The sequence below is a fragment of the Manacus vitellinus genome, unplaced genomic scaffold, assembly GCF_001715985.3.
Source record: "Manacus vitellinus isolate BGI_N305 unplaced genomic scaffold, ASM171598v3 scaffold_65_pilon, whole genome shotgun sequence".
NCBI classification, from domain to species: Eukaryota; Metazoa; Chordata; class Aves; order Passeriformes; family Pipridae; genus Manacus; species Manacus vitellinus.
Window position 1 is genome coordinate 2,205,980 of NW_021940724.1, and position 22,936 is coordinate 2,228,915.

General features: G+C 43.5%; 1 protein-coding gene across 2 annotated transcripts in view; it reads right to left on the bottom strand.

Annotated features, from left to right (window-relative positions):
• The window catches only part of PRKCQ (protein kinase C theta), a 59,280-nt gene that overhangs the window by 22,003 nt on the left and 14,341 nt on the right, over nucleotides 1–22,936 (bottom strand). For both annotated transcript variants that reach the window (XM_008926890.3, XM_018083607.1), the window contains exons 2-13: nucleotides 20,085–20,484; nucleotides 18,813–18,938; nucleotides 12,825–13,024; nucleotides 10,855–10,915; nucleotides 8,507–8,669; nucleotides 7,894–7,925; nucleotides 7,713–7,798; nucleotides 6,498–6,627; nucleotides 5,740–5,849; nucleotides 5,464–5,587; nucleotides 3,703–3,878; nucleotides 409–582 (exon numbers count right to left, since the gene is read on the bottom strand). In XM_008926890.3, coding sequence (XP_008925138.1) covers nucleotides 409–582; nucleotides 3,703–3,878; nucleotides 5,464–5,587; nucleotides 5,740–5,849; nucleotides 6,498–6,627; nucleotides 7,713–7,798; nucleotides 7,894–7,925; nucleotides 8,507–8,669; nucleotides 10,855–10,915; nucleotides 12,825–13,024; nucleotides 18,813–18,930 — 1,374 coding nt within the window. In that variant the 5' untranslated portion in view covers nucleotides 18,931–18,938; nucleotides 20,085–20,484. The remainder of the gene's footprint in view (nucleotides 1–408; nucleotides 583–3,702; nucleotides 3,879–5,463; nucleotides 5,588–5,739; nucleotides 5,850–6,497; nucleotides 6,628–7,712; nucleotides 7,799–7,893; nucleotides 7,926–8,506; nucleotides 8,670–10,854; nucleotides 10,916–12,824; nucleotides 13,025–18,812; nucleotides 18,939–20,084; nucleotides 20,485–22,936) is intronic.

The window sequence follows — 22,936 nt, forward strand, 5'->3', positions numbered from 1 at the left end:
CAACTAGAGTTTCTTGAGTTTGCTTTGATCCAGGCTTGTTGTTGCAGCATAATGCTTCATGGTCCAAGAGGTCCAGGTAACACCAGGGTGGGCACATCTTTACTCTGCCTGTGGATGCGGCCTTTGAACATCCTCAGCCCAGGGTACCAGGATGCAGATTTTAATAGCAGGTCTCTGCATACCTCAGTCAGCCTTGGATGCTCTATCCCATTCCCAGGTTCATACAGAAAGGCAGATTAAATTTCTGGAGCCACTTCCAAGTGCTTAACCTGAAGATCCCTTCCCTGAGCACCTCTTCATGGTCAAACTGTTCCCTAACATCCGGCAGACTTAAGCCCTTCACCAAGTATCTGTAGTGCAGTAAAGCACCCTCAGCTCATGGAGGAAGATGACAAATCCTTGTCTTACCTTGGTTTGGAACGTACAGAAGACATGAGTCAGGAATGGGTGTTCCCAAGCTAAGGAGAGGACTCTCTTCTCCACCATTGTACATTCAACGTCATCATCCATCAGTACCACGTCCTTCTTCAGGGCTTTCACAGCAAAATACTGGTCTGTGCTCTTCAGCTCAGCAAGGAACACCTAGGGTGGAAACAGCTGCTCAGCAGGAGTGTTTGTCTCCTCTCAGAGCAGGCAACACAACCATCTGAGGGTGGGAGCTGAGCTCTGGGGAATTCACCAGGGTAGACCTTAAGAAACCTGATGTTTAAGGCCCAGTTCTGCCATTAAGATTTTGTAGACTTTGAGTTTGTTCCCCACACCCAGAATAGTTTTGTGAAGTTGAGCCCTGGGAAGGGATGAGAAGTTCCTTGGTGATTACAAAAGCAGGGTCCTACATGCCTGTATGGACAGGACATACCAGAGAGCCACTTCTGATAACAGAAACCATCCTCATGCAAATGCCCCAGAGGCACATTTCCTGTTTTCTGGCTTCAAATAACAAAACAGAGTATTGCTTTGTCACCATTTGAAATGCAAATGTCCTACACCAGATCTTCAGCAGGTGGAAATTAATGTCCACTAGTGGTTAGACTGATCTATATCAGATGTGGCTTTCTCCCCTTCGTCCCACTTAGCAGGTCTGAGCAAACAGGTTGGGTCCCCCATGCTGCTGCAGGAGTTCTCTAAGAATGGGAAAATACATCCCAGAGGAGTTACAACCTCTATCTATTTTTGTAGACAGTGAAAATGAGACATGGAGCAGCAGCAAAGTGTTTTCTAGAGACCACAGAGCAAAGAAGTCTACCTTGGAAGGCAGTGCCAGTCCTGATCTTCACACTAACAGCCTGTCAACACTGTTTCCATAGACTAAATAAATATGTAAGATTCATCAAAGAGGTCTTTGAAGTTCTCTACCAGACACTATTTACTGAGTAAGCTCAGACATGTTTTAGCCCTGACAAAAGTTTTATTTACCCTTTTGGCTACTGCTGCATTTCACTTTGTAGCACCAGACAGAGAGCAGAGCCTAGAGCCTCCCTCTGTCTGTGCAGTGAATGACCAGAAATGCTAACAGTGCTGATGCTGCAGGCACCCTTTTTACCCTCATTTTTGTGCAGGGCACTGCTCCCGTGGGGAAACTGGGGAACACGGCACAGCTGTGACGTGTGCTGTGACTTCCAAGGGGCAGGTAGGCAATGCTAGACCTCATGCAGAGGCTGTGGATCTGATCCTCAACCTCCCTGGTCCACACAGAACTGGGGAGACCACCCAGGCACTGAGATCTGCACACCCTGTCCCCTCTATGGGGAAGTGAATCTCGCTCCAAGCAAATGAGGGCACCAGGAGCGACACCTACACAGGAAACTCGTGGGTGAGTTTTGTTGCAGAAAGGCATGAAATAGCCCATCCTCTGCACACCCACATGGTGCACTGCAGGGAGACACAGATGCTTGCAGGCTTGGAGAGTCCATGTTAGTATGAGGGCTAAAACAAGGTACAGAATCTACTTCAGTGGAGGTATTCAAACTGGACTAGACAAACACCTGAGCAACCTCATCTCATTAGACCTGTCTGGAGCAGTGGTTTGGATTAGAGGATCTCCAGAGGTCCCTTTCTTCCAATAAAAATCTTTCTATGACTCCTCTTCTCTTGAGTCCAAGTTAATCTGGGCTGTGGGGTTTGAGGTATTCTGGTTTAGCTCTGAGATGCCTCAGCTCTGGTTCCCATGCAAACTGTAGACATGAAACCTTCTAGTGGAAAGTGTCCCTGCCCATGGCAAGGGGATTGGAATTAAATGGTCTTTAATATCCCCTCCAACCCAAACCATTCTATGTGTCTATGATTTTCAAGTGTGAAAAGCCAACACAGGAGATATTTTCCCAGTTTAAGAAATGGCTGCAGGAATTGGTCCAGATCACTTAGCAGGCAAAAAGCAGCTCTTTGTTTAAAGCACAGTTTCCACCTTGCAAAGATGTGGGATGTGAGCAATGTGATACATAATGATACTCCTTTTCCTTACTGGCTGTGAAAATACAATAATGAGTTCCCCTGAAATTGCTCTTTGCAGCTCTGTGCTGGCGCTGAATAATGTGAGTCCCCTTCCAGGGAATATCTGCAAGAAGGAGGAGCAGTCCATAATTCATCAAGATTAATGTATCTGCTGAAAACAGGTGGTTCTTGTTTCTAAAGCACAAATTCTTGGCTGTTGTAAAAATTGCTTCACGCTCCAGCACAGATCGGAGCTGGGAAAGAGCAGTTATTGTTCCCAGCTGGGGACCTGCTGCTCTGGAGACGAGAGAGGATCCACCCTCAGCTTGTCAGCTAATGCTTCCATCTCCCTCTGAGTTTGCTCACTGAGCTGGCAGAGGTAGCTGCAGGAAGTGGGACAGCACTGAGATCTTTCCCACCAGCTTTCTGTGGATGCACAGGAGCCATTAACCCACAGAGAAGGGGAAGTTTCAGATTTACTTGGGGATTTCCTCTCCTGTCATGGGCAATCATGGGACAGTAACTAACAGGACAGGGAGAAGATCTTTGTCTTAAGCAAGGAGAAGACAGAGTCCAAGATTCAGCAATGACAGGGCAAGGATTCTTTGAAGGCTTGAAGATTTATCAGCGACAGTGTGGCCAGCAGGACCAGGGCAGTGACCTGTACTGGCCACTGGTGAGGCCCCACCTCTAATCCTGGGTGCAGTTTTGGACTCCTCACAAGAAAGATGTTGAGGTGCTGGAGTGAGAGAGAAGGGAACGGAGCTGGGGAAGGGGCTGGAGCACCAGGAGTGGCTGAGGGAGCTGGGGTTGCTCAGCCTGGAGAAAAGGAGGCTCAGGGGGGACCTTCTCACTCTCTACAACTCCCTGACAGGAGTGTGCAGCCAGGCAGAGGTTGGGCTCTGCTCCCAGGGAACAAGGGACAGGACAAGAAGAAATGGCCTCAAGTTGTGCAAGAGGAGCTTTATATTAGTTATTAGGAAAAATTGCTTCACTAAAAGGTTGGCCAGGCATTGGAACAGACTGCTTAGGGCAGTGATGGAGTCACTATCCCTGGAAGTGTTCAAAAGACATGCAGATGTGGTATTTGGGAAGTTGGTTTAGCAGTGGGCTTGGTTGGACTTGATAATCTTCAAGGTCTTTTTCGACCTAAATGATGACATCTATGACTCTATGTTTTTTCCTAAGTGGCCTTCAAACCACAACCTATTTCATGCCATAAAAAGCAACATTCAAACATATGCAGTGGTGTCTCAGTCCCCTTCAGCTTACCTTGCCAAAACTGCCCTTCCCCAGCATCTTGTGCAGGACAAAATCTTCAATGGTCAGTTTTAGCTGCACTTGGTGCTCTTGCTGCTCCTGGGACTGTTCTCCCAAGTCTGTCTCTATCAGAGCCTCCCCCTTCATTGTGCCCTCCACCGGAGTCTCCCAGGAGATGCCTTGTGGCTCTGCAACACACATCAAAGCATACAAATAAACCCCTGGAAATGAGCAGAAAATCCCCAGAACACTTATAGGTACTGTTCTTAGAGATTTAAAAGGGTATTTCAAACAAATAAAAATGTGGTGGCCAGATCTAAGTACATTGACTCTGCGCCCACACTGCTTTCTCTCTAGAGGAATTTTTACTCCAGTGGAATTCCATCTTCTTCAGCTACATTACTTTACAAACCGCTTTACAAACTCCTTCATATGTTTTTTTGTTTTATGGCAGCAAAACATGACCAAACCCTTAATTTCTGGCCACCTGTCTTCTTTGGTCCTTCTTGCTGGTTGCCATTTTGATGTGGTCCCATGAAATGTGGTCCAGACAAAAAGATGGGACAGCATTTTCATACTGGGTGCTGGGTCCCTGCTCTGGATGTGAAACATTCCAGCTCAAGCATTCCAGCTGTCCTGGAGTGGAATTTCTCAGAGTTTTTTCAACCATCCATTCACTTGGATGTAAACAATAACAACATGAATTTGTAAGAGATTCTGTCCCTCACTGGATTTGTCTCATTGCTGCACTGTTCTAAAATACTGGACAGCAAGAACACTACTCATCAGACAAACAGGTCCACATGTAAAACAGATGTGCAACCATCTGGGGCTTTACTGATTCACATCAGCATAACCATTCTACTTGCAGAAAAGAAAGAAACTAAGCACAGATGTGGACATAATTTATTTCCCCTTGGGGGCTAAAGGACACACTATCTCATTTATTCTCCTTAACATCTGTTCTTGTACATAGAGGGCTGTGACACCTACATCAGCTCCTGGGTGAGTGAAGTGAGGATCTGTCATTGGTTCTCAAAGCTACTGGAAGTCAACCTTTACCCAAAAATAAGAAATCGGAAATAAAATCGGCCACAGTGATCAGAAGAACTCCAAACCTCCTGTTTATAGCTTGGTTTCTCTGTGAAGTTCTCTGATTTTAAAAGTCTGTGAGTCCCAAGCAGGGAATAAGCACATTATTGCCAGTGGAGGTATGAGATGTGCTCAAGCATCAGGTCAGAAAGAGCATTTAGGCATTAGCTGAAGGAGGGGTGATTGGGGTCTCGAGTCACCAGAGGTTGGGATGACATAGGGGAAGTGCATGTTTGCAGAGAAAGAACCAGATTGGGATCCAGGGTATCTGCCATGCCCAGGTGATGTGGCTGGGAAGTTGTTGATATCCTGAGATCAGAAAGGGCAGAGGTTAGATATTAGAAAAAGGTTCTTTCTCCAGAGGGTGGTTGGGCACTGGAACAGGCTCCCCAGGGCAGGGGTCACAGCATCAAGCCTGACAGAGCTCAAGGAGCATTTGGATGATAATCTCAGGCACATGGTGTGACTCATGGGGATGGTTCTGTGCAGGGCCAGGAACTGGACTCGATGATCCTTGAGGGTCCCTTTCAACTCAGCATATTCTGTGGTCTTGCTCTAGGCTGGAGAGATGCATGAAAGATTCACTGGCTAATAAATTCCCCATCCTTGTCACCTCCAACTAACCATGGACCACCCAAAACATTAACAGAGCTGCTGCCCCGTATCACCAGGTGGAATTACCTTTTTTACCCGTTGTAGATGCTGGCAATGCCTGCAGTGGTGTTACATCCTTCACTGGTACTGGGAAGCCAATTTCCAGAGGTCCATCCCTGGAGATCTGCTCAGTGTCACGCTGACAGCGAGCCTGGAGTACAGGAAACAGCAAATGGCTTCTGAGCCAAATGTCATGTTCTGAGCTTAAAAACGTTGTAGCTTCTTGAATGTGACCCACAAAAGCCAAGATCTATAAAAGGTCTTTGCTTATGAGAAGAGCATCTCAAGGCTCAAATGATTTACCTGCTGAGTGCTCTCTATCATTGCCAGAGCTTCAGCCATTAGCTTCTGGTTAACTCCACAAAGATTTGCTACTTTTGTCTGGCACTTGTGATGGACATTCATGCCACATGCTGAAAGAAAGAACAAGAGGAGTCAGGAAAACAAAGGCTATAAAGGGTTGGACAGGAATATGTGCTGCTGTTGGCTGAGGGCAGAGAACAGCCATTTAAACAGCTCTAATGTCTCATGAAATGGCACTCAGGTCATTTTTTGGTTCTCTATAGAGATTTTTTTATATCTTCTTCTGGCCAAGGATTGTGCTTCCACATCCATCAGCCTTTGCAGGTACAAGCTACCAAAACTCTACAGCTCAGAGATAAACTGTAATCACAGAACAGGATCTCCCCACTGGTGTAGGATTATGAAGATAGTGAAGTGTCTTAGGTCTGTCTGGTATTGGAGATAGAGCATAGTTCATACTGGGGGTGATTTTGGAAGATCAACAGTGTTCTTTGATTTTCTTTGCCTCTTCAGGAAGCAACCCCTCAGCCTTGAGGACCACAGACCTTTCTGTATATGGACAGTTCTTATCCTCCTTGAAGAATGATCCTACTTGAAGGACAGTCCTGTAGGCCACTCCTTCACCATTCTGGATGCCACCTCATGGAGGTTTTGCAGAGAAGAGTGATAAATGAGATCTGGCTTTTCAGATTGCAACCCTCTAAAGACAATGACCCCCTTGCCCTGCTCAGCCTGTGCCACACACACCAGGCACTCACCATCACACTTCAGTCCTTGCCGTGCAAGGCCCCAGAGGAGCGTCCCACAGTGCTCACAGAAAGTTGGGCTCTTGTAGTTGTAGACTTTGAAGCGGTGAGGCATGTCAATCTTGAACCTCTCTTTGTGGAACTGCAAGAGAAAAACCAATTCGTTGGCAATTCACTCCTCTCCACCTCAGCTCCGCGTGGAAAACCAAACTTGCGCCACAGAATGTCTACAGCCCTTTAATCCTTTATCAAGAAGAAACTATCTATAACTATGATTCAGGCACACAAAGCCAAATTTTGATACATAATAACATATGCAATTCAGTTATTAATTAGGGAATTGGGTTATTTCAGCCCTGGGCTTGATTTTATCTGACCAAAGAACTGCTTGACCTTCATCTACACACCCAGACTCCCCTAATGCTTAGTGGAAAAACATTGATACTTTTAAAAATGATTCATCTCATCCTGAAATGAATCTCTACATTTGTTGTCATGAATCACTCCTTGGAAGAGCCTGTTTTTCTTCTTTTAGTACATGGGGAGTGAAAGGTGATGACAAAGTTGGATACATCTACCCTGGAGATGTCAGAAGACAAGTGAGATGAATCTCATCTCTAAGAACTGCAGGAGAAAAGAAGAGTCAGGGTGGGACTGAGAGCAAAGAGAAGTTGTAGGACACAAGGAAAAGGGCATTGTGCTGTCAAGAGTTTAAGTTCTGATTCTGCCTACCAAAAAGTCAAGTTTAGAATAAACTCACATGAGAAAAATAAAGCAAATAATAATGGAAATAGATCTTCCACTGTCTGCTTGGAAATCTCAGATAACACAGAAGGGAATGTTCGAGTACAGATCTGAAAATTCAGTGTGATGTCCTGCCTAACCTCTGATAGTGAAGATTTTTCTCCAGTGAATCCCCGCTTCATGTCCATGACTTCCCTCTGAGCTGTACTTTATGCATTAGAAAAATGTCAGCTCTGATTCAGCAACTGCCTTCTTCAGCAGCTGCATTTGAGTAAATCCTAAGTAGGAGGTAATGAAACCACAGGGAATATAAAAAGCAAAGGACTCAGATCACACAGTTTTCAGTTGCAGTAGGACCTTTTGCTTCATCAGAAGTTGTTTTATAGAGACATCTGAATTACACTCAGGTTTTTAAAAGCAGCCTAATAACAAATAATAAATTACAACAATAATATTAATAATGATATTAATAATAATACATACCATTGTTTCTCTGCTATTGATTGCTGATCCTGTACACTTGGCTATTACTTTATCAATGCACTTCTTATGAATGGCAGCATTGCACTCTGCAACAGCAAGTGTGTCATGGTGTTAATAAAGGAATTCCTTAAGAAAAGATAAAGGAAATAATGACAATAAGAAAATAAAAAAAGTTTCTTACGTCTGCATTGATAGCCTTGTTTATTCAGACCCCTGAAATAAACAGAGAAGTAGTTAATTCTGAGTTGTCTGAAAGCCTCAGCAGAAGAAAGGAGAGTAACATTAATGAAAGGAAGACAATAAAATTACTTTGCTTTTTATCAGTCTTTGTAGAACTTATTTAATTTCACTGCCTTCATTCAGTCTAATGGTGGAGTGATTCTCTGTGGTTTTCACAGCCTTTTCAGCACATATTCACAAACCAAATTTCACAATATTCAAAGAGCAAACTGGACTGATGAGAAATGTCTGCACATTTGGCCAAACCCTAAAATATTTGTAAATTATTAAAAAAATGAAGGGAATTTTCACAGTTGGGATTACGGCTGTGAACCACATCCTTGAAGTGATGCAATAACTACACGTAAGCTGTCAGGGGTCTGACAGCAGGAGCAGATATTCATCAGAGAATCATAGAATCTTTTAGGTTGGAAAAGACCTTTAAGATCATTGAGTCCAACCACTAACCTGGATGTGCCAAGTCCAACACTAAGCCATGTTCATAAGTGCTACAAAGACACAAGAACTAGTCTCTGGGGGTAAAAGAGAAAAAGCATAGCTCTGTTTTCATTTACCACACAAACTCATGACAGACAGAGCAGAAGGTGGGTTGTGGAAAGAAGGTGGCCGTGAATTCATGGCACTTGACATTATGGATTTTGGCCTGTTTGATGGCTCCCCTGCGCTGGTGCAAGGAGAAGAAACCTTCAGTCTCACAGTCAGCCAGGTCCTTTGCATCTGGGGGAAAGGAAGCAGAAGATTTATTAGGGTGCCTTGTCCTGATCAGGTGCCTTGAGAACATGCAGCTGCCAACATACTAAGTGACTGAAGCTGATGATTCACTTATGGGAATGAACACTTAAAGAAATATCATTTTATGAAACCCACACAAGGCTTGTTTGGGTGTTTCTCTGGATGTTTTTTATCTACCATTCCTACACTAAAATTACTTTAAACTTGGGATTCTGAGCTCCCTTGAATATTCATAACGTTGTTTTTGAAACGCAGACCAGAAATTTCCTAAGAGATAAGTGGAACATAAAATTCTAACTTTGAATGAAAGAACCATGCCATGAAAAAGATGAAATTACATTAAAATAATTAATTATTTATATATGCACACAAACCCACATGTGTGTATATATATACCAATATATATCCATATCTGTGGATATTTAACTGAATCCCTTATGTGATCATGTATGTGTTGGTGCACAAGCACATATGTATGTTCCTAGGATATTTTGGTTTGTTATTTTTCAATGCCAACATTTACTTTGCTGTTTGCTGTGTCCATGCCATTATTCACAGTTCACCTTTAAACTTTTCAGAACAGCAAACAAACCAGTTCTGACTTCACGTGCATGTATGTGCTTATATGTGTGCTTGTGTCTACAAATGCACGCAGGATCTCCTTCTCAATCTCTGTTTGGTTTCACTCACACATTACCCAGCAAGTTACACAGGTAATACGTGGAAAATGGTCCCCTCTGTGATCTGATGCTGATCTTGCTATTTGTAACACGAACACAACTTAGATTTCCTATGCTTTGGCCTCTCTGACATAACACACAAGGAGGCAACAACAGTCTAGTCTATATTAAAGGTAGGAATGGTTAAGAAAACATCAGCATGGACATTCTGTTGTCTGATTTCAGTGTTTCTATGTTTTTATTTTTTTTTTTAATCCTTCTAGATATCTACACCTTATAGCTTCACCCTGAGGGTATGAGAATTTTGGCAACAAAAAGACAGAAGAATAAGCATTTAGATTCAACCCATTTTCTTCAAGAAAGCAAAATGCATTTCACTTGGACATCAAACTCTGCAGGTGGGATTTGGTTCCTGGTGAAGACCTGTACATGACTGTGTGTCCCCTATCCAGGGTGACCAAGCTGCTGACACATCCCTGGAGGTCTAGTTGGAGCAGGCGAAGAGCCCAGTGAAAGGCTCGGCTCACCTTGCAGCAGAAACCTGCATTTGATCAAATGAATCACTCTCTAGGTTATTTTCCTCTTTTGCCTGCATTGCTCTTGGACTGAAAAGCTCCACCAAAAGTGCACTCAGGTGTTGTCAGCAGTAATTCTATCCCAGCCTTCACATCTGCACTAGAATGCACATCATGGCACACCTCACATGTATAGAATCATAGGATTATTCAGGTTGGAAAAGACCTTTAAGATCATCAAGTTATACCATTAACCCAACACTGTCAAGGCCACAGCTACATGTCTTTTAAATGCCTCCAGGGATGGTGACTCCACCACTGTTCTGGGCAGCCTGTGCCAGGGCTTGACAACCCTTTCAGTGAAGAAATTTTCCCTGATATCCAATCTAAACCTCCCCTGGGCCAACTTGAGTCCATCTCCTCTTGTCCTATTGCTTGTTATCTGGGAGAAGAGACTGATCCCCATCTGGCTACAGCCTCCTGTCAGGGAGTTTTAGAGAGTGAGAGGGTCTCCTGAGCTTCCTCTTCTCCAGGCTGAGCCCCCCCCAGCTTCCTCAGCCACTTCTCACCGGATTTGTGCTCCAAACCTTTCCCCAACTCCGTTCCCTTCTTTGGACACGCTCCAGCCCCTCAATGTCTTTCTTGTAGTAGTACATAAAGTAGAATTATTTGAGAGGGAACTGGCTCATTATGTTTCTATTCTGTCTTGTTTAGCATAATGGGAAAAGCTATGGGAAAACCTACCATTTTAGTGGTAAAACAGTCAAAAATCTGCCTTGCAAAACACAGAACAGTCAGTGTTCATCCCCATCACACAGTAAAAATTGCTTTTCTGGAGTTTTCATTTCAAATGTTAGTTATGTTAGTTCTTATGAATCAATCACTAATAACATAGACACTGCTTTTAGTGAAGACATCACATCTCACCCACAGACCAGGAAACAGAGCTGTCAATTAACAAACAAAATCACTTGCCACTTATTTCCAGGAAGTATCTTGCATTCATCAGCATTCGCCCTTGAGGTTTCAGTTCTAGCTGGTTGAGATAAGTGAAAAACAAGAAAAGAAGGCCATTAAGCAGTCGTTCAAAGAAGGAAAAATCGTTTCAGATGACTTCAAGACAGCAATAATTTCAAGATGACTTCATCCTTTCAGATGACTTCAAGCTATCTCCTTTTCCCAGTGGGAATTGGTGAATACCAATGAATGCTAATTTTAGGGTTGCTCCTACCCAGGGTAGGAGAGAGTAGGGTAGATCATCTCTAACCAAACACTCAAAGCATTATGATAGAAGAGATGTGACTTAACCACAGAAGATGAAGGCAGATTTTTAGACACCAGATCAGGACCTGCTCTACCTATAGAGAAAACTTGTTCCCTATGGATCCTGTAAGGGGAAAATGGGAGAAAGGTCAAAAAACCCAGCCTTCAGAGGGGTGATACTGAAGTCTTTTACACACTGAGTTCTGCAAGTCTAACTTCACTGTGAGGGATGTTGTGAAGGATGCTAGCAGCTTACTCAGACACATTTTTTTACCTTTTCACTGGACCTGGAAATTCCCACCTACCTGAGTCAACATCCACAGATGCCTCTGGAAATCTGAATCCACTTGCCTAGGTATAAAAGGATCTAAATTCATGGATTTCTTCAGCCTGAGAGCCACAGCAGTGCCTTCCCCACTCAATCTCGAGCACAGCCCAAGCAGGGTCACCTCTCTAACCTCCAGATCAAAGAGTGCCCTTGCACAGAAAAGTGAAAAAATTATATTGTCTCTCCTCATGACCCTTGGAGGATGAGATACCTGAGACCACCCTCCCCAGGGTGTAACTTGTATCAGGGAGTAAGTGGAGAGATCTGAGGAGAAGCCACCAGGCTGGGACACAACAGAACCAGGGTCTCCCAAATCCACTTCAGCTCAGCACTCCAGATTATGTGCCCCCTCTCTCCCTCACCAGGCTACTGGGGTTGGAATCATGCTGAGCAGAGCCTTTTAGTTTTCAATTCCATCCCTAAGTATCCAAATTCCTTCAAAGTTATGTTTTAAAACAGAGTGGACCATAAAGACCATCTAGTCGCAACCCCCCCCTGCCATGGGCAGGGACACCTCCCACTAGACCAGGTTACTCAAGGCCTTATCTAACCTGGTCTTGAACACTGCCAGGGTTGGGGCATCAAACCAAATCCAAATGTGAAAATCTCAACCAAATCTTGTTTTTAGGGCTCGTAAGTGACCAAGGCCTTTTTGACTTTTCCACTCTCTCCTTAACCCAATCAGCTCAGCCTAAGAACTGTCATGAGAAATAATGCAAACAAAAGAATTCCACTATATCAGTTCCTCTCAGAATGTCTTTCCAGTTCATTGTTACTCACAACTACTGGATATTACATTTTAAACACTATTATCAAGAACTTTGTTGCTTGGACTAGCGGGGAACAGATCCTTACATTTAGCATCCTTACGAAGTCTGTTACTTCAAGTTTTCTCCACTCTGACTGTAGCAATTTTAAAGGAGTTCCTCTGACATAACTCTGAAGTCAGGCAGCTGGGAATCAGTCTCCTGACATCAGATTAAATTTTTAAAGCTGCTTCCCCAGAGAACATAAAATAACTCATGTTTAGCCACTCATATCACGATTTGTTCCCAGTGGATCTCCTCAGCAAAGATTAATACGTGGCCACAGCTCACCCGAACCAGAATCCTCACTAGCACAGGGCATGTTTCAACACAGCAGCAGCAGGTGATATAAATGTGCCACGCTCTTCTTTTCTGACAGGTCTTTCCCTCAAGTCACACCCAAGCAGACTGAAAACATCATTCCTTGGACGGCAGCCAGTTCCTGCTGCCCTGCTGGTGGCAGTCACAGCCTGGCACGGACACAAGGCATTCCCCTACCCTGCAGCAGCTTCCCACTGCATCCTGCAAGGGAAGATAACGATGCTCACCCAAATCTCTGTCTTCCCATTGCTCTTCTTGCACCTCTCTGCCAGCACCTTGAGTTCCACCGTGGTCTCCGAAACCATCTCGGCGCTTTTGTCCTTGACGACGATGTGCATGACCCTGCCGTTGTTGATGTGGGCGTCAAAGGTGCTGTTCCAGGGTGGGTACATGGTGGGCTTCTTCTGCACGTACACCTGGCCATTCTCTGTCAAGAAGAAGTGGTTTGGATTGACTGGACATGTTTCTCTTCTGCTATAAGGTCACCACTCTATAGCCCGTGAAACAGATCTCTGTTATTTACCCACTTTAAAGTCTCTCTCCCAGCAGAGTGTAATGGACCACATTAGACTGTCCTAGGAGGTTTCTATGTGAAGTGAAGCTTAGGATGGGATTAATTTCACTTAAATCTAGATGTCTACCATGTGTATGCCCATATCTGGGCTGCCTGAACACTGACTTCATTCAGAGCCACTGAATATAATCAATATAAATCAAAGGACTGAGGGTGGTTTGTTTGACCAAATACAGACACCTACCTTAGGAAAGGTAATTTCCACCCTTGACTCCATCTATTGAGTAGACCAATTATGCAGACTCCAACACCATAAATACCCACTTCTAATCACATGAATCTCATCACAGATAACCAGCTATGTGGATCATCTGTCCCAGCGTAAAATGAGACAGGTTTGCTTCAATCCCCCAAAAGCTGAGTGCACTTCAGGATTAAGGTTCAGCTGGAGCACATGTCTAGTCAGTAGCTAACTAAGGGATATTAATACATGAACTGTCTTGCTGACCTGCAACCACTCCAAAGGGATGTAGAGTTTTCAATCAAGCAAACTTTTCCTTGTGCTTTAATTCCTCGTCCTTCACAGCATCTTAAAATGGTGATACGTAAAAATGTTGTCTCTGAGGCTTGCAGAGAGTTCTCTCTAGTTATTTCTCTGTGAAAAGTCTCAGCCAGATTTATTTGTCTTATAGAACCAGTTTTATTTCCTACAGCCCTATAAAAGTCTTGGAAACTTACTCAAGGTAAATTCTATATCACAGTTACCCTCTGAAAATTGTCAACCCATCAAATGCTGAAGCTGGAGAAACAAGAGAATAAAGAGCAGTTGTGTGAGCAGCAGGCTTATGACTCCTGTCTGCCAAAGACTGTGCTCCTATTTCCAATAATCCCAGCCTTTCCCTCATCCCACCCAGCTGGAAAAGAACGTGCAGCCGATAGCCTGGAAGGTGACATGCTGGAGAAAATTTTTCCCTAGATGAGAGGACTAATTCAGTTTTCTTCCCTCTGCTCAGCTTTGATTTACACAGGCAGGAACTTCAGGATTTCTGAGGCTTTTACCACATCTTTAGGAGAGATTAAAACTGGCAAACAAGCTCCAAAGTTACTGAAAGCAGGAGAGAAGGAGAATAAATTCACGACTGTGTAATATTCACCTCAGGAAATGAGAGAATGTTTGCTGGGGAAAGAACAAATATCAGGGCTGTGAGATTATAACAAAAATCTCCCTTGGGCACCCTGTACACTGGAGAAAGGGCTGCCAGAGCTTCTACATAAACTACACTCACTAGATAGATTTAGGTTGAGATGTAGCTTCCTGAGGAAAGGCCTGCAGGATCCTGCAATCAGCACTGACTTGCTGAAATTTCACCCCACGACCCAACGCCTGTAGTTTTACACTCGGTTCCATCACATAAGTTTGATTTAAGCTGCTTTAGGCTCTGACCATCAGCACTGCATCACAAATGAGCTGAAATCACAGAATCACCGAGGCTGGAAAAGATTTCCAAGATCACCAAGTCCAACCTTCAACCAAATACCACCTTGCCCACTAAAACATATCACCAATTGCCACGTCTATTCGTTTTTTGAACACTTTCAAGGATAGTGTCTCCACTACGTCCCTGGGGAGAATTGATCTGATCCCCAGATCATTCCTGCAGCATAAAACCACTTCTCAACCTTGTCCTGCCTGGTGTGATGAACAGCTGTGCAGCTAAATTTTAGGCAGAAATTCAATTTCCCCAAATCTTAGAGCACCTCAATCTAAGGTGAATCCACTTCTGTCAGTCGAGTGGGGCTGACCTTTCACATAAGCAGATTGAGGCAATCCTATACTGAGCTCATTGTCTGCGGGCTTAATTCATTCACATCAAGCTTGCAAATATATATATTTGCCACACTCTTTCAACAAAAGCACAAAAAAATCAGAGATAAAAATGAGACATAAAAACTTCCCAGCACCCCAGAGAACAGAAATCTCAGTAAGGACCATTATTTCTTTGCTACATCAGTGAAAAACCATAGATGTGAAACACACCACTTGCAAAACAAGTGCTTTCGTTTGTGCTGCACTCCAGAACACCAGGCTTAAACAAACAAACCCTGGAATGTGGATGAACTGCCCAATATATGGGATCAGACAGTCACCCCTGGTGCATCCCCGCTGACGGTTGTGGAATTCTGCCAGGGATTAATCCAACCCTGGGTTCCTAAAAAATAAAATAGCAACTGTTCTTTCCTGGGGAGCAGCTTCCACTACAGCTGGGAGCCCTTTTCCTGGAGGCTTGCTGAGTTCAAACACGGAGCAGGATCTCTCATGAAGCAAATGTCACCAAGGCAGGTGGTGAAATGGCACCAGGCCAGGTGGTTTGTGAAGGCAGAAGCCACTTTTAAAGGGCAGATTTTTTTATACCTCAGAGGCACATATGATCTCTGAGAAGTTTTGTCATCAGTAATAAACTGCTGTAACACTTCTAGGTGTAGGGGGTTGTGGTGTTTATGGTTTTTTTAAAAGATCAGATCATAAAAAAACAGGGACCCTTTTATAAAATAGGTAAGTGGAAAAACAAAACAAAACAGAAAGGATGTCCTAGATTTTTCCTGAGCTTCTGAAACTCTTTAGGGTGGCCTTGTTGTGACACCCCTGTGCCCACAGACAATGTGCATTACTCACAAAACCCTGGGGACCTCTGTCCCAGTGACTTTTTCGTCATGGCTGGACAACAAGGCACAGCCTTTGGCGTGAACCCAAAGTCAAACTCCTTGTTTTTGGAAACCAAACACATTTATCATCTACCACAGTTCTGTTTGCAAACAAACAAGCAAACAAAAAAACCCCAGTCACAGAGTGGTTTAGGTTGGAAGGGATCTTAAAGGTCATCGTTCCACCTTCTTGCCATGGGCAGGGACAACTTCCACTATCCCAGGTTATTCAGGGTCTCATCCAACCTGGCCTTGAACACTTCCAGGGATGGGGCAGCCACAGTTTCTCTGGGCAGCCTGTGCAGAACCCCCCTTACAGCAAAGAATTTCCTCCTAATACATGGTATACATAACATGTATATGCATATATGTATATATCTGATCCATAACAGGACATTGAAAAAGTCAGAGCAGAGTCATCTTCCAAACTGGTTCCAGCACAGAGTTTGAAAGATTTGAGACTTGCATCAATCCTGGATTCAGTTCTGGGTTTAGGCATGTCCTGCCCTGCTCAGCAATCACTTGCCCTGAAGAAATCTTAAAGTCCAAGCACCAGAGCACGAGGCTGGGGGTCAGGATGGTTTGCATCTCTTACCAACTGTGCAGCTGATCCACTCCTACTCCTTAGTCATGGCAAAATTTTAGCCAAAATTTGCGTATCAGGGAACCACTTTGTTTTTAATCCCATTATTATTGAATAGCAAGTGCTTCGTGAAACCAGGGACCAGAGAGAGTAAACTGTGACCAAAAAAATTTTTGAAAAAAATTGTGAAGCAGGGATAAGACATGGTTTAGTGGTAGAACTGGTAGTGTTGGACTTCATGATCTTAGAATTATTAAGGTTGGGAAAGACCTCTGTAATTCTACCACAAATATATTCAGCTGGTGTTTGTCTGGAGATCTTTTGCCTTCTCTAATCCTGTTTGAGCATGACAGCTCCTCAGGATGCTCATGCTGAGAGCATTTCTGGGATTTAGAGTCAGGCTTAGCTCTCTGAATGTCAGATGTGTACCCCTGAGTGGACTGGCCTTTTCTAGGGTGTGATTCATCACTCTCACTATGGATGTGTTCCTCAAGCTGAGATTAATCCCACCATGGAAATCCCTGTTTATTCCCCTGAGCTATAATTCTCTGGTGGTTGAATTGCTCAGATATCAATATCCTTGCAGGAGACGGGAATTGTAGGGCAGATGGATCCCATGGTGGCCTTGTCTTTTCTTAGTCACCTGAAGGTAAAGTTCATCATCTACACATTTAAACACCCACCCTCAGCAGCAGATTAAGACCTCCCAAGGGTGGTGGTTCAACCCACCCTAAGAGGGGAGTCTGAGGCGAATCAGTCCCAGGAGGTTCCTGCTGACACTGATGTGATGAGGAGTCCCTCTGGCTGCCCCACCATGCTCTGAGCAATCACTGGATGAAATAACACCCCAGCAAACAGAAATCTTCTAATACTAGAATGTTATTTTTCCTATATTCAGTCCTCATTAATGGAGAAAAGTTCCCTCCAAACATATTTTTTTATTTCTTGCTTGTAGAGGAATTATTATAATAATCATCATAATATCTATAATTATTATAATAATTATGATTATTGACTCTGAGTAGCACAAAAATTATATCCCTTAGTAAGTATTTTTGTGGTTTTTACACAACAGAAAACACTTTCAGCTCTGTGCGAGACTAATAAATATAGGTCTGTTCTGACTAAATTGATTTTATCCACTTTCAAACTGACACAGACTTCAGTTTGAGTTATGGATTTCAAAGGCCTCACTAAAGCAAACAGCCAAGTCCTGTATAGAGCCGAAAAGGACGTATTTTCAGTTAAAAATGAGATCTTAGGGATATTTTGTCATGCAGTATTTTCTTTCCTTTGGAATTTACCAGTAATTGCATCTTACATAATAATTTAAAATAACATTTAAGCCAAGAAAAAGTTCAATGTGATAAATGCTGACTCTTAAAACAAACAAACAATTCCAGTGAAATACTGAATTATTTTAAAATTCTATTTTTTTTTTTTTAAACTACTTTAACGTCCTCTGGGGATTAGAGTCATGGGCATTCTCAATAAAAAGGAATTTCTGAATGGATTTCATTTTTTTAAAGAATCACTGCAGTCAAATTACGAATTTATCAAACATTTAAGATAAATAACAACCAGTGTTAGGGAATTCCCTAACACTGAGAGTCTTGCTCCTCATGATTCTTCAAAAGCACAACTGAAGAACTTTTCATCCTCTCACTGGGACTATTTTCATGCATAAGACATATAAGAAATGTTTTCCCTATGAGAACTCATCAGTGTTGGTCCATCAGGAAAAGTGTGCAACAGTCCCTGCATCCAGACAGAGAAAACTGCTCTGCATGAGGTTTCACTTTCAAACCTTTTACACAGCACAGCAACTACACAGAGAAATTAACCCTCTGCAAAGACCAGGCTGTTCAAGTGCCTTTTTTTTTTTCTAAATCATGGAAGTGTCTGGATCCGTGAGTTTTCCAGAAAAATATGATAAGCATGGACAGCCCTGCCAGGATATTTTAGGACACTCAGATTTCATCTGTCTGGAGCCTCACTGACAAACCAACAACTGCTCACAGAAAAGTGAAACCAAATACAGCTCAGCTCATCTGCTCTGTCACATGTTGGGACTTGTAATGTAGTTGATAATAACCCCAAACTGTAGATATAGATTTGTTGGGCATTAGCTTAAAATTGGATTGTCTTGCAGACCACGACAAACCCAAACCACTACTGTGCTGAGACACAAAAAGGACTTCACCTTCACCCACAATCCTTTTAAAGGGGGGTGGGCTTCACAAACCCATATAAAGGGGGGGAACTAGATGATCTTTAAAGTCTCTTCCAAGCCAAACTATTTTATAGTTCACTCTGTGTTTTACCAACATGCTTTCTACACACCAGAAATGACACATAAAGTCACCCACATGACTTATAAAAGCTAACATGCATATTTAACACTTCCCCACTTACCTGACTCCACGGCTTCTTTCACCATCACAGCACAGTAAGGGTTAATCACCTCCCCCTGGGATGGCAGGTAAGGGCCACTGTCATAGTTGGACAAACCAATACGCAGGAAGGGAGACATGACAAGTCCTGTGTCAAACAAAAGACAGGCGACACTTGGGAGACAGTCTGAAATTTCCCTTGGTTTTAACCAGGCTCTTATCTCCGCCGGACAGGGGGATGTTGGCTGTTAGTTATCCATGAGCTGGAGGCTCTCTGGCTTCCTCCACTGACCAGCAAGGCGAGGGACTGACTTAACGTGCGCAAGGTAACGTAACTCAGCCGTCGGCTTAACCGCGGAGCTGAGCTCATCCCAGGGCTGGGAAACCCACAGGAGCAGCTCCGAGCGCTCATGGCTTGACACCAACCGTCAGGAATGAGAACAAGAACACACAGGAGCCAAATCAGAGCTTTCCTGGCTGGGATAAGCCCTGCTGTAATTTAGGTTGAGTCACACGTTCAAGAACCCGAATGCTGTGGGATAGAAAGAGTTTTGGGAATACAAGGGTGCTGGAAGCCTGCAAGATGAATATGAAACTGTGAAATAGCTGTGTGCTATTTATATACAGCATGGAAAGGATCTCGAGCGTTCAACTGCCTGGGTGCTGACCCCTATTCATAAGTGAAGCTACAAAGAGAGAATTCAGCTCATATGAACCACACTCTATAGGCAGTAAAACAAAACCCCCCACCAATGAAACAGTACTTTGGGATAATTTTAAGCAGCTGAGAACAGAAACATATAAAATCAAGATGCCAGGAAACACTACAAAACCTTTGGGTTGGTATTCTTTGTTAGGCTCTTTCAAAGCTTTCAGAGAGAAGGTTCAACGAAACCAGAAATTATTAACTGCTGTAGTTAATGCCCATCATGGTGCCATCTGGGCCCAAGAACTGCAATTTACCACCCAACTTTTGTCTCAACTTCTGAGCTTGTCATTCCTGGCTTCTCTTCTACTCAACGGGGAGCAAGAGGCACTAGAAATTCAGCTGCAGATGTCTGAGTCTTGGACCACCAGAGTTAAAAGACATCAGTCCTATCACCAGCTGTTATCTGTCAAATATATTGCAATGACATATTGTTCGACAGCGAAAAGTTGAATAACTTGTGGTGTGGGATGCAGCCCGAGTCTCTTCTCCTTTCTACACATGAAAAATGCTCTATCCCTAGGACAGCTTCTCTAGTCTCACATGGAAGAAGTTCCATATTTTTTGCTGGGAATAGCAGTTTCTTACCTGTAAATGGTATTTTCCTGACAGACAAGTTCAGTGTCTGGGAGGGGTTTCTCTTTTCATCACAGTTGTGGACAACATGAAAAGGATTTTGTCAGCTGAAGGAATGAGGAAAACTGCTCCTCCAGCTGGGTTGACTTTAAAACTTGACTCTCTGTTCAAGGAGACAGAAGGCAAGACCATCCAGGAGAGAGGAAAACTGGAGAAACCAAGATGCAGCCCTTTGCTTGAGTGTCTTCTCTCTTACCCAGCAGTGAGGAGCGATGAGTTTCCATCAGCCCCTTACACAAAAATCTGGGGCAACTGTAAAACTCAGAACAACTATGTGTCAGTGCACAGTCAGGTGGCAGCAGGTTGTTGTTTCACTTGTGCCCTGGATATGGTGAGATCTTCTTCCTTCTTCCTGTTTTATAAAATGAAGACAAACAGCTACAGTTAGTGTTGGGTCTGAAACACCAACTCTCCTGGCCCAAATATGCACAAGTACTGAGCACTCACACTCCAACACTTTCTGCTGCCCATGCAGCCAACTGTAGGTGTTCTCTGATAGAGATTCAGGCTTCCTAGGAGGTTTCCCTAACTTTTCTACCCTACATAAAGCCAATCTATACAATAAACCACAGATGAAGACTCTCCTTCCCATTTGAGCTCCTGGGTATGTCAGCTACCAACCAGGCTGAGTTTTCAGAAAAACAGCAAAAAAGTCATAATCCCTCTTGGATAATGCTCTTAAAAGAGAGGAAAACCATCAGGTTTCTGGGGGAGACAGGATGGGTGTAGTGGGTTTGTGCAGTTAAATAGCACTTCCTTTTCCCGAGAGCAACAGAAGAAAATAATCCTGTGATTTATGCCTACTGTGTATCCCTAGGAATGATGGGTCATGGACCTCTGCATGTGGCATCACCCTCAACCAGGAAAACACCAGCACTTCTGCAGTTTCCCAGAAGCTCAGGGGAAGGCAAAGCACCAGCTGGAGCTGGATACAGGAGATTAGGATGATCCTGTTCTCCTCTGGATGAGGGCCACTTGCATTTAGATTTTCAAGCACAGGCAGGCCTATAAGGAGAAGCATTTGTGTCACTGAGTGATTTATGAGTGGTCTATGGCACAAAAAGGATAAATTTTGTACCTCAACTGTCAGAAACAGAGAAATCTGATCAATTTAAGTAGGGAAAAATCTCTTCAACAGAAAGACATATATGTATATATATTTCTCCTCTCTGTGTGATGCAATTATTTAGACATTTCCCTTGTTGCAAAAAATAAGAAGCCTACTTAGTCTAAAGACAAAAGGACAAACAAATCAAAGGGTCTCTGGCAGCATAAGAGAAATTCAAGGAGTTGCATGTTCCACCAGTGTGGAAAGCTAAAGACAGCCAAAGACGAAGGCCAACAGTCAAAACATCTGCATCATGCCTCTAGTCACTGCTGGGCAAGAGAAGATTATAATTGTCTTCCAAATCCCTAATTTCTATACCTTTGTCTCTAGGAACCTGTTGTTCCACAGACAGGAGCAGGATGAAGTGCAGGGGGAATTGTAAGCATTCCCTTACCAGGACTTTTAAAACCCACCTTTCAAATCTCAGTGCTATTCAGCATTACTGATCCACATCTTTTGCATCTAAAATCATGAGTGTTGCTAAAGAAATCCAAAGGTTTTTTGATGACTCCTCAGCCCTAAAATGTGGTCAAACTATTGGTTCAATTACTAAAGAAATAAAATTAGGGCTGAAAGTTTGAGCTGACATTCATCATGTTTCAACGAAATCAACATAGTTATAGCATAGTTAAAACTGTGAAAGCATCTTGTCCTGCTAAATACTCATATCCCTGCTCCAAAAATCAAGGTTGGATGTGCTTCAAGGCGCCTGTTCAGATCTGTGGATCAGCCCCCTAAGCAGTGACATTTAAAACTTTCCTTAATCTTAAACGCTGGACTACCCCTCCCTCCCCTACAGTGCAATATTTCATTCTGGCTCTGTGCAGTCACTTAATGAATAGCTTTCCCAGAGATGTTTTAATCCTTGAAGATACTCTAAAGCCATCTGGACATGGTCCTAGGCAACTGGTATCAGGTGTCCCTGTTTGAACAGGAGAGCTGGACAAGGTGACCTCCACAGGTCACTTCCAATCTCAACCAGGCTGTGGTTCTGTGAAAACATGAGTGGGACAGATCTCACCAAGACCTAGATCCCTACAGCATCTCTATCTCCATCTCAGGGAGTTAGTTACCTGGGGTCCTGAGAGAGGAAAAAAGAGTAATTGGCACTCTGAGATCCATATTTCCCTCCTTTGAGAGCAAAATGGAATGCCTGGGAATGATCTGCTCACATAAAGCACCTCCACTGTAAGATCTAGTTTTGATCAGATTCCTCAAGCCTCAATTAAATTTCAAAAAGTCCCTTCGTTGTATCAGATCTAAAAGATTTATGCTGGGACTTCACATAAACCAGTTTATTGCACGAGATGCTCTGCAGCCCCCAGCAAATAGGTGAGAATTTTCCACCCAGCTGCAAAGCATGTAGGTTTGGCACAGACAGTTAGCACTGGCAAACCAACAGCTGCCCATATCAGCCTTAAAATGCAGGCTAAAGCTTGCTAAAATCAGAGTTTACTGCTGCACCAGCCTCTTGTGAGCACTCTGCCCTAGGGTGAATTTCTTCCCTCTGTCCGATAAATCAGACAGATAACTGGTTTCCTGCTTCTCTCTCACTGTCTTTCCTGAAACCACCTTGGCTTTGGCCCAAACATCTGTTTTCCAGGTCCTATCTCCAGCGTTTGCCACTACAAGACTGCTGCTTGGCTGGTATCCACAACCACAAACAATTAAGGAACAACACAGCTCAGCTCCAGCA